This window comes from Littorina saxatilis, linkage group LG12, assembly GCF_037325665.1.
Source record: "Littorina saxatilis isolate snail1 linkage group LG12, US_GU_Lsax_2.0, whole genome shotgun sequence".
Taxonomy (NCBI): domain Eukaryota; kingdom Metazoa; phylum Mollusca; class Gastropoda; order Littorinimorpha; family Littorinidae; genus Littorina; species Littorina saxatilis.
The window spans coordinates 17,201,709-17,214,190 of NC_090256.1; the positions used below are offsets into that span (position 1 = coordinate 17,201,709).

Below are 12,482 nucleotides of genomic sequence, written 5' to 3' on the forward strand. Positions count from 1 at the left end.
ACACCAAGCATCGGTGGCGTATAACATGAAGTCTAATTGTTTGTGTTTTCTTTTGCCGCGTGCGTCACCCAAAGACAAAATTGTGCAACAGCATTCATCAAGAATACAAAGGACATGTTTAGCTCACAGGATATCATCACGGGAATGCATCAACTAGTGCTGTTTCGTTGAAGTTACGAAGGAAGGGACAAATCGTGCAATTTCAGCTACAATTCCAGCAGAAATCGGACTTCTGAACTGCCGAAACCTGACATTTCGACTAAAAAAGCACGTACCTTAGACCTTGAGTATATACTTCTTTAAAATGTACTAATGAAGAATCTAGATGACGCCTGAAAATCCTACAAATTTTCATTTTCTGTGAGAGACCTACCTTGCAGCTTGCCTCTTCGTCGGCGTGAAGCGATAAAAAGTTGCGGTGGCGCAAATGCAGAGTTACACGATCCACGGCGTGCTAAATATCGGACCCTATTGCTACGATGAAAACACAATAGCGTTTATATAGCTATTCTGACATTAAATTCTGTGTTAAAATCATGTTTTTGTCAGCAACAAGGACCAGAATGGTCCATGTCATTGATTGCAGACGACGGTTCCCTTTCTGCATGAAGCCACGGAAATAACCGAACATTGAAAAACCCACGGACATGTATTACGGAGAAAACTCAAGATAACCGGATGCTTAGCATTACGTCAATATCTTAGGAATCATATGACGTTATGACGTATCATGCTTGCCTACGTAGATTGTATGTTCGAAAGTCTGACTTCTGTTGGGAATTCGCGTGGTGAAGACTGCGGTAAATCTGTAGATGATAAGAGAACAAGGATTGTCTCAGAAGAAACGACGAAATGTTTCAGACCGGTAACTTCATTTCAACATTGCACTACACAATGGACGTTCTATGTGACAGGAGAGTTTGCTGATTTTGTGTTAAACATTGGTGATTGGAGAGATCGTCTGCAAAAATCAGAGATAGGTCGCTTCAGATTGCAGCTTCTGGAAATTTGCAAGGTTTGCTGCCAGTTAAAGAACTGGATTTTACACGTAATGTATGTCATGTACAGTTAGCAACAACAAAAACACACACAAAGCAAATGGCACCGTCTGTCGACTAGTCACAGACACAAGCCTGGCGAGGTATGCGTGTACTTTATACACGTGGAAGAAACCGGAACCATGCGTCTTTGTTATTGCCGATATCGTTTGGATATCGGCAAAAATGGCCAACTTTCGTAGCGTTATGCTTTGATGATCGGAAAAGGGATGTGTGAGACCATCCAATCACAGCCCCCGAATCCCCCCACGTGTCCATCAGATTATCTCAAAATCAATAAACACACACCGTAGGTTTTTACATTTTCATATTTACGTACCTAAAAGGCATCACCAGCTCAATGTAGAGTCTTTAAAAACAGTATTCCGTAATCACGTCCTGAATTTTAGTGTTTACGGTGTGGGTTTTGTTTGAATAATGCAAATTTCGTATTCTCTTCTCTTGTCTCTTATTTTCGAGTAACGGGGATATCTTTATTTGCATTTTGGTTTTGGTTTTGTTCAGTTTTGACATAAAGGGAAGTGCAGCCCATATAAAACAGTGTGTGTGTGTGTGTGTGTGTGTGTGTGTGTGTGTGTTGTGTGTATGTGCGTGCGTGCGTACGTGTGTGTGTGTGCGTGCGTGCGTCCGTGCGTGTGTGTTTTTGTTGTGTTTTGTGTTTTTGTTGTGTGTGTGCGTGTGTGTGCGTGCGTGTGTGTGTGTGTGTGTGTGTGTGTGTGGTATACACAGCTGAATGTGACATATATCGGTGCTTACTAGATCTTGCATGTGCTTACCGTTACTATAGAAAAGTGCTCGAGTCGTGATTACACGACAGTGGTACCTGTGATGTGAGGCCCCTCGAAAGAGTGGACACCTCCCGTGAAAGAACACTTTCTCGAGGCCCTTTGTCTATTATCTTTACCAAGATATACTTGTCATGACAGGCCACCTGCAATGTAGGGGCACCTTTAGCTGGTCCCAAGGCTGTCCTTTCATGGCAGGTACCACTGTACAACTATATCATAATGCTACCATTGATACCACAACAAATACTTCGGCTACTCTCGCTACCATCAACAGGCACTATTGCACACATCGTAACTAATCTTTGTAGGAATATTTACGGTTATAACTTCAATTTTGCAAAACTTGTAGCATTTTCTATAAACCTGAATAGACCCTGCTAGTACAATTTATGACCATACTATGTAAAAAAAAGAAAAAGAAGAAAGAAAAAAAAGAAGAAGAACATTTAGGACAATTCTCGCTCATAGCTTACACGAAAAGATGTAATAACGTGAACACATCACATCTTAAATTTTTTAAAAACTCCATTTCAATTCATCTCAATGTCAACTTAGCTTCTGCAAACGTTTAGCATTTCATATCCAGGGTTTTAAAAATCAACAAACAGATATATCATTCACGCTGTTTACATTTAAGTTAAAACAGCATGCCACACACACACACATAATGGGAGCACGGAAGAAGTCACATCACACCCACACTGCTCATGCTCAGGCTATTAGTAAAGACGTCACAGAAAAAGGTATGGAAGACAAACAAACTAAACAGACAAAACCACTCTAGGTCTAAACAAGATCACACAGAAAGGGAGACAATCAAATGACTTACATAACGCCTAACAGCGCCTCGCTCAATCACTGCAAGACACACTTCTGCGTTACCTCCCCTACCCCTGCTGCGAACTTTGAGGGCAGATCGCTCACTTTTGAGGAAAGCTCACTTAAGTTTGTGGGAAACTCTGGAACACAGGAGAAACAACAAAGACACGCACATGATGATCAAAGCCCACACTCGGTCAGAAGAGCATGAAGCAGAGAGACAAAAAAGAGAGGAAAGCTTGGGCCAAGCCTCTGGACACCATGATTGAGAACCCTGTCAGGACAAGTTAAGCAATGGTCGTCTCGGATAATGCTTTCGTGCATGATCAAAGCTGTCTGTTCTTCTTTTTGCTTTTAAAATTAAAAAAAGAAGTTATTATTGTGTTCTGTTGCCAGCAGCAGTCATGCTTTGCATAAGCATCGTTATGTGCATTTGACCGAACATTTCATATGCCCTAGTTATAACTGTTTGCTTACAAAAGCATGACCGGCGTTACGTGAATGCAAAAAATACACATTACGATCACAGAAAAAAAGCCGTCTTAGAACTTAATTTGCCTTCAGTAAGAGAGGATAAAATGTTAGCTTATGAAAGCTTTACTACTTTTTGTTAAAACCTGGTCAGGATATAATTTTCACGTTCCATTACTGTTACAATTAAATGCAATTTACAATTAAAAACAAAGAATGATGACCATTTTCAGAAACAGTTTCCTCGAAACAACTTTTTTTCACGATCAACCACAGAGACATGGCCCTCACATTTTCAATCAATAGGTTAAATAGAATCATGAGCAGAGGAAAAGGAAAAGAAGATATTCGTTACTTTCAGCAAAACCATAGTCACAAAGACACAAAACGTGAGACGCAAGACAAAAACATGTATAACGGTGGACAAGAATTTGCCCTTTTAGTTTTGTAAGCGTTGGTCGGGATTTAAAGCCTAGGGAATGCAGACAACCAGGGATTCTTACGAGATTGGTTTTGAGGGAAAACTTGGGTCTTAGGAAGAACGCAATTTGGCGGTACAAATAAAGCGTTGGTGGTATTTGGAAGCATGCAATCTTATTTGGGTCTGGGCTGAACTGTTAACTTTAGGCATACATACACTGAGTGTTTTGACGGAGGGTATTGTCAAAAAATACTTGCGTTCCGAAAGACACTTTATTCATCAAATCTGACAAACACTTCTTACAAATCATAAATGTTTCAATAATTTTCATTTATTTAATTATCGACTTGGCAAACAAGAGATAATGGTTGTTGCAAATATGTCCTACACAACTGTCACATTGTGCGTGATTGTGATGTAAAAAACATAAAGTGAATGTCAAAGCTTTTAACTTTTAGAACACTACATTTTACATTAAAACAAATACAGGCGAAGAGAAAACTGTTTATCTGTACTGTGAAAGGCAAGGGCATCAACAAGAAGAGAATGATACAACTTTTAACTTTCAGAACACTAAATTTTATTATTTAAAAAAATAGGGACGAAGAGAAAACTGTTTATCTGTGAAAGGCAAGGGCATCAGCAAAGAGAGAAAAGGTCAGACATACAGTGCTGCAAAGAACACAACATGAACCAAGAACACGCAGACTCGTGAAAGCTAACTAACAGCGCTTTGCATGTCATGACGTCAGAGGCTCTACTACCCTGTGCGCGTTAGCTGTTCGTCCGACGTCATGATATAACAAGTCGCGTAAGGCGAAATTACAACATTTAGTCAAGCTCTGCTGTCGAACTAACAGAATGAAACTGAACTCACTGCATTTTTACAGCAAGAGCGTATACTCGTAGCATCGTCAGTCCACCGCTCTATGCACAGGCAGTGACATTGACAAGAAGAGCGGGGTAGTAGTTGCGCTGAGAAGGATAGCACGCTTTTCTTTATCTCTATTCTTTTTAACTTTCTGAGCGTGTTTTTAATCCACACATATCACGTCTATATGTTTTTGGAATCAGGAACCCACAAGGAATAAGATGAAATTGTTTTTAAATCGATTTCGGACATTTTATTTTAATCATAATTTTTATATTTTTAATTTTCAGAGCTTGTTTTTAATCCGAATATAACATATTTATATGTTTTTGGAATCAAAAAATGATGAAGAATAAGATAAACGTAAATTTGGATCGTTTTAAAAACAATTTAGTTTTTTACAATTTTCAGATTTTTAATGACCAAAGTCATTAATTAATTTTTAAGCCACCAAGCTGAAATGCAATACCGAAGTCCGGCCTTCGTCGAAGATTGCTGGGCCAAAATTTCAATCAATTTGATTGAAAAATGAGGGTGTGACAGTGCCGCCTCAACTTTTACAAAAAGCCGGATATGACGTCATCAAAGGTATTTATCGAAAAAAAGAAAAAAACATCCGGGGATATCATTCCCAGGAACTCTCATGTCAAATTTGATAAAGATCGGTCCAGTAGTTTGGTCCGAATCGCTCTACACACACACACACACACACACACAGACAGACAGACAGACAGACAGACAGACAGACACACACCCACACACACACACATACACCACAACCCTCGTCTCGATTCCCCCCTCTACGTTAAAACATTTAGTCAAAACTTGACTAAATGTAAAAAGCGCTGTAAGTTTTCTTTCCACGCAGTCTCACCCCTTCAGAACAAAAAGACCATGTCCCTCATCAAAAAGGACGTTATTGGTGTTGACCAGAGCGGACAACATTCAACTTTATCACAAAACAACTGACACTGACCATATTAGGGGTGGGACTCTCTTGTGATGAAAAAAATAGGAAATCCTTTTTTTCTAGGGGGGTTCGGGGGCATGCTCCCCCGAAATTTGTTTAAATGGTACATTAAAATCTGTGCAATCTGGTGCATTCTGAGACTAAAATTCAACTCGTTTGGATCAGGTAAAAAAAAACATTCTCCTCACTCCCCCCCCCCCCCCAAAAAAAAAAAACAACCCACCCACACCCAAACAAACAAAAAACACACTTTCACACAACAATTAATGGTAACATTGTAATGGTGCACACTTACTCCAATACTGGCAATAGCAAAATCCAATGCATTGAAGCTCAAAATGACTATTAGTTATCAGGAGTTTTCAGTCAGCACAATTTAACTCTCAAGCCTCCAGTGTTCTGTTCCATCTTCACTTCTCTCCATATCATTCAGTCAACAAGTTATAGATACTGTGATGAAATAGGACGCGGAAAAATAGATTACTCCAGCGGAATTCGTAAGTTATGTCCGCGGAAAAGTCCCACCCCTGCACATGACCAATCTCACGTCAGAGACCACAAAAGAAAGAACACATGGTCGATCTATTCAAAGATAATTCAAATTCAGACGAGTGCATTATTTAACTCGGTGAGCCTGTGTACCTACTAGGAAACGAGTTAACATTGGGTGATCGAAACAGATTAGTTTGATAGAACTAGGTATCGTTTCCACTTTGAAACACACACACACACACACACACACACACACACACACACACACACACACACGGCACAACCGCACATACACATCACACACATACATACACGCGCGCAAACACACACATACAAAAATATACAAGTGCGTGCGTGTATGTGTTCGTGCGTGTGTGCGAGTGTTTTCACGTGTTAGTGTGTGCGTGAGAGAGAGAGAGAGAGAGAGAGAGAGAGAGAGAGAGAGAGAGAGAGAGAGAGAGAGAGAGAGAGAGAGAGAGAGAGAGAGAGAGAGAGAGAGAGAGAGAGAGAGTTAGTTTATATATTCTAATCTAATACAAGATAATGGTGACACAGACAACTACGCACAGAAAGCCTAAAAACACAACATCGCATTAACGTCCAACTTTATTACAGACTGCATAATCTGTTTACTATGTAATACAAGTCAACGTAAAAAAAAAAATATAGATATAATCAAAACTAAACAAAAACTATTGCAATAATAATATCACGAACAATGTCTCTCACAAACAGAAACATTTCTCTACGTTTCTACAACAAAACATATGTTATTCAAACTAATCATACAAATGACATGGCCTTAAATAACCAGCACTGTAATATAATACAAGACACGAGTATTAATGTCAAGAAATAGCGACTGTTTTTTTCTTACAATTAAGACAGTTCAACGAAAATGTTTGAGCAACGTACGCACAAAGCTCACAGTAACACAGATGTCCGTCAAGAATGTTTTGCTATGAACACATCGATTTATATATATATACACTTCGCAAATAATACTTAGAATTGAGAAAACCAGCAGAGATCTCGAACCATTCTGCATCGTGATCATTGCGAATCATGTTGTATTAGGAGGTAGAATGATACTTTGTCATGCAGGGGGAGCGAACACATTTTCCGGGATCAAACGACCAAATCTTGAAGGAACACAAGCGAACGATTTTGATATGTGTACATGAGGAAAAAAATAAAGTAGAAATACGAAAGAGAGAAAAAACCCACACCAATAAGCAATAAGAAAATGTATGTTAAAAAACAAAAAGACGTGCTTTTAAGATTACAAAAACATTGTCCAGAACTCCTAAATATGTTTCGATATTTTACTCACTTGCTTCTGCTTAGACCAAAAGACGCCTGATTTAAGAAGTGTTTTTGGTATGCAACACGAATATATATCCCTCCTTCTCCTTAAGTAATATTTTCCATTTAAAGTAATGTTACTTTCCCCAAAACACTATCACTATTCTATTAATGTCAGATTCTTGCACATTTGTGTTATGGCCTTTGAACTTCATGACTTTTTCTGCGTTCTTAGAATCAGAGCGTACACAAACAAAACAGGCAAACGTGGATTTAAACCTCTTCACCCAGTGGATTAAGACTTTTTGACACTATTTCTTCTTCAACATAGATTCAGACAATTTCATTCTTATAGATTTTTACCTTTTTCCTCTTTTCTACAAGGTGGATTTAGACTTGTTCTCCCTTCAAGAAAGTGTGTTCAGACACCCCGTCCTATTCTACATCGTGGATATATAGGGACCTTTTCAGCCGGTGGATTCAGACGTTTGTCCTCTTCATGAATTTAGACCTTCTAACCAATCTACGACGATTAAGACCTTTTCATCCAGTGGATTCAGACCTTCTCTCTCTCTTCTGCAACGTGAATTTAGACCTTCTAAGCACTCTACAATGTGAATTTTGACCCGCTAAGCATTCTAAAATGTGAATTTAGATCTTTTCATACAGGGTATTCAGACGTTCTCCCTCTTTGGGAATTAAAACATTCTAATTCTAACATTTTACAACGTGGATTTACATTTACATCCAGTTTATCCAGCGTGGATTTGGACATTCTAACCATGCTACAATGTGGATTAAGACCTTTTCACCCAGTGGATTCAGGCCATCTCCCTCTTCTTAAACGTGCATTTAGACCTTCTACCAGTTTACACCGTCGACTGAGACCTTTTTACCCAGTTGATTCAGACCTTTTAATCTTTTACAAAGTCGATTTACATCTTTTACTTTTTTTTAAAGTTGAGACTTACAGAAATCACTCAAGTCGATGATATGGATAATGACTATGACACAAATTATTTCGATTGCTGTTCACAAAATTGTATCCTAGCAGGAATGATCTATAGAAACGCGCGCGCGCGTGCGTGCGTGCGTGCGTGTGTGTGTGTGTGTGTGTGTGTGTGTGTGTGTGTGTGTGTGTGTGTGTGTGTGTGTGAATGTGTTTGTGGGATGTGTGTGTGTGTGTGTGTGTGTGTGTGTGTGTGTGTGTGTGTGTGTGTGTGTGTGTGAATGTGTTTGTGGGATGTGAATGTGTGTGTGTGTGTGTGTGTGTATGTATGTATGCATGTATACATGTGTGTGTGTGTGTGTGTGTGTGTGTGTGTGTGTGTGTGTGTGTGTGTGTGTGTGTGTGTGTGTGTGTGTGTGTGTGTGTGTGTATGTGTGTGTGTTCATTCTCCACTCTAACACAAATCACAACACTAACGTAGTACAGAACTTGAAACGACCAGAACACTACGAGCTAAATATATAACATGTTACCTAGACTGAGTAATGTGATTGTTGTAGTTAGTAACAAAATAAAACAATTGCACTCTGTGCGTTTCTAACATACACTGACCATCAAGCAGTATTAACGTGCAACATGCAAGAGAACAAAGAACATTATTGTCATTCAAAATCTTCGGTATACAACTCAAAACAAAACAATAAAGTCACACAGTACCATTATAAACCAAACACAAATAAAATACGAAACTCAGGAGAAAAAAAAATCTTTTTCTTTGAAACAAATGCAATAAATTGAAACATATCCCGTCGAACGCTGAAGAAGAAGAAGAAGAAGAAGAAACATATGAAGCACAAAAACAATGTGTGTGTGGGGAACTAAACAAAACACATCTACAAACTAACATGTAACCGTGCTCTACGGCTCGAGGGTGCCATTTTTGAAGAATAAATGCTTGTTATTCAATGAAGAAAAATAACAAATGGAATTCATTGGCGTGATTCGCAATCTGCTACAATGTATCAAAAACCAAACAAAACAATGAGAAAGAAAATATCAACAACATCAATTAAAATAATCACACAAAGAAGCAAGTAGCTATAGCGTCAACAATATAATCACTTTATAATGATCTATTCTGGAATATTAGTCATCAGATAAAATGCAATTGAAGACAAACAATCATAACAGTTCCATGCGCTTCCCTTTCTCATTTATTTACAATAACTGTTTAACGCAACAACAAGAACATTTACACATATATCGGCAACAAAAAACAAAAGTGTATGACACTAAACATGAATTTTGCAACTTAGCCCAGAGGTGCACCCGCGTTCCATGAGTAATATTCATGTGAGTCTTCGGTGGTCAATTAAAACAAGTTTAACAATAACGCCAGCAGAAAAAAACACCAAAGATGGGGGGGGGGGGGGATGGTGTGTGTGTGTGTGTGTGTGTGTGTGTGTGTGTATGTGTGTGTGTGTGTGTGTGTGTGTATGTGTGTGTGTGTGTGTGTGTGTGTGTGTGTGTGTGGGAGGGGGATAGGAGTGGGGGTAGAAGGTGGGCAGAAAAAGGGGTTGGGAAGAGTTGGGAGAAAGTGTGCAGAGAAAACGGGATGATAATTAAGACATTTGGGATGTTGCCATTAAAGGTTAAAGCAAGAGATCAGAAAGAAAAGAGAATTTATTGCACGTAGAAGAACTACACTAAAAAAGAGTGTGATAGTTTCAAACAGTATGGATTTCTCGTGACTTCAAAAAATATGGTATTTGCTTGAAACGGAACATAAAAGCTATTTCATTGAAGAGATGCTTCTGAAGTGGAAAAAACGCCAGCGTAAACATAGTTGGCTACGTTATTTTGAAAATGCCAACAAGAACAACATACAGAGATATTAAAACGACGACGGCAATTCAAATGAACAAACCTGAAACACACGCACGCATGCACACACACACAACAGTCTCTCTCTCCCCCTCCCAACCTCTCTCTCTCTCTCTCTCTCTCTCTCTCTCTCTCTCTCTCTCTCTCTCTCTCTCTCTCTCTCTCTCTCTCTCTCGGGTGCAGGTTCAACCAAACATGAATTTCTGTGGGGAAAAAGCAGCTAAAATCCTAATCTCTCCCAAGATATTTCCTAACTTTTACATTGTCAGTCTTTCGCACAGCTATTGCGTGTCACGTCTCTATTTGGAATTGTTAATTCAAGAATTACTAACTATTGCACTTATAATAAAGGGTAACGTCTTTTCTTCGTTTAATATTGCGTAGCAACCTTTGTACCACCAACAATGAAAGTTGACGACGATTATCATGCTTATGTATGTGCCCGAATTAGTGTGTTTATATTAATTATAACTTAAAAATTGCACGGCATTATCGCAATGAGCCCATAAATGACAATGTTGTTTGTAAAACAATGTCCGATTGTTGACGTTTGGCCGTTGAGAAAATGTTGAACTGCTTTTGTGTTTGTATCTTCTATAAATCAAAAGCAGTTACAGGTTAATATTTGAAACTGTGCGCGTGCGCGGGGCGGGGCGGGGCGGGGCGGGGCTTGCTATGTGGTTTGAACAGGAAGATGGGCAGCAAAAAAGTGAACAGAGGAAGAAAATGTGCGATTTTTTTTTTCAAGGAAGGGAAGACTTCAACTTACAGAATTCACGTAGATTGCATTAAAAGTTCAAGAACTGGCAATTGACTTCACATTCAATGCTGCGACAATATCATTTTTTTTAAGAAAGCTTTCATTAACTAATTTGGTGCAAGAGATTGACACATGTGCAGAATGATCTCTCTAACATCTCCCTTTTCTCAGCTAGTCATTGATATTTGCACAAACAATGCGTCACAGAAAAGAGAGAGAGAGAGAGAGAGAGAGAGAGAGAGAGAGAGAGAGAGAGAGAGAGAGAGAGAGAGAGAGAGAGAGAGGTACATTTGCAGAATATAATTGATAAAGCTGTATCTTTTTGAGGGAATAATTATAACAAACATACAGACAAAAATAACACTCCACGGTCATAATTTGAGAAATTCTGCCATTCTCTCCGATGCAGTCCTGATATTGACGTCACAAATGAATTACCGTTTGCGTTCCTGTTCTGTCACCAGTCAGCTCATCACAGAAATGCCACGTAGTTTAGTTAGTATGTGTCTCACCAACATTCATATTCTTTGATAATACTTTATAGAGTTATCTCGTATTTATAAAACAAAACAAACAAGCACACAGACAACCATAATCAGTCGCCAAGCGACAGAAACAAAAATCGCTGCTGCATCACATAGAGTTATAAATAAATTGAACAAAAAGAAATTAATTAATAAATTAACAAATAATAAACTAATATTAATAAATCAATAAATCAATTGATCTGAATCTTTGATTAAAGACACAGTAAGCCTCCCGTAAACCATCACAGATACTGTCAGGCTTTTACACACAGTACAGACACCCTTCCATTTGAACGCTCACCAAACGGGAACATCCTGGGTGCCCCACGTAAAGAGCAAGCAATTTTCAAAGAATTAATTTTGCGGAGAGAGTGTCAGAGACAATCGGACCGTGGTGCGTTTTGGCGCTAGACCTAACTTTTAAAATCTAAATAATAAATTGACAGCTTGTTACACAAACATTCTTAAATCATAAAAGATTTCTTTTTTCATCAAGACAAGATCAGTACAATTCGAAGTTTTGAAAGTTTGAAAAAAGAAAAGCCCGGAAGCAGGGTCACGCAAGGTCGTAGCAAACGACGGTTTATACCTACCGCCAGTTCCTCTGAACAGTCGAAAGCCATCGCTAGAGTTCTTGTGAACCACAGCCGTTTGTTTCGTGCATTGTCAGAGGTACTTAATAACGTGCTATTGCAGATAAGCTCACAGCGAGTCGCATTCAAATTACTAATTGACGACTACATTGTGAACAAGAAATTCCTTCGAGGTAGGAAAAACACCCCCGTTGGTCAAAGGGAAATAACCATTCTCACTGCCACCAACTGAGAAGGTTATTTCCCTTTGACCATTAATATGTCACTCTATAAGTCCTTGTAGAATCTTAATCCACCAATAACTCCCTAACCGTGTGTTTGACTGGTCCCAATTTTTGTAAGGACCGTCTCAGGAATGTATAGAACCTGTTCACCAAGTTTGGTGACGATCGGTCCGTTCATTCTTGAGATCTATATGCGAACACAAACAAACAAACAAACAAACAAACAAACAAACACATCGAGTGAAACCTATACACACCCCTATACCGGGGGTGTAAAAAGGGAAACTTGATCACAAGGGTTCACGATGGCTCAGGGGTAAGATAAACCACGCAGAAATAAATTCTTTGAA

At 38.9% G+C, this 12,482-nt stretch overlaps 1 protein-coding gene and 1 long non-coding RNA gene across 4 annotated transcripts in view; both read right to left on the reverse strand.

The window, feature by feature from the left end:
- LOC138981393 (uncharacterized) overlaps positions 1–12,482 on the reverse strand; it is a 92,342-nt gene that overhangs the window by 16,943 nt on the left and 62,917 nt on the right. The gene's annotated exons all lie outside the window — the stretch shown is intronic.
- Positions 1–12,482, reverse strand: part of LOC138981392 (complexin-like) — a 234,657-nt gene that overhangs the window by 9,375 nt on the left and 212,800 nt on the right. For all 3 annotated transcript variants that reach the window (XM_070354305.1, XM_070354304.1, XM_070354306.1), the window contains one exon: positions 2,676–2,805. In XM_070354305.1, coding sequence (XP_070210406.1) covers positions 2,702–2,805 — 104 coding nt within the window. In that variant the 3' untranslated portion in view covers positions 2,676–2,701. The remainder of the gene's footprint in view (positions 1–2,675; positions 2,806–12,482) is intronic.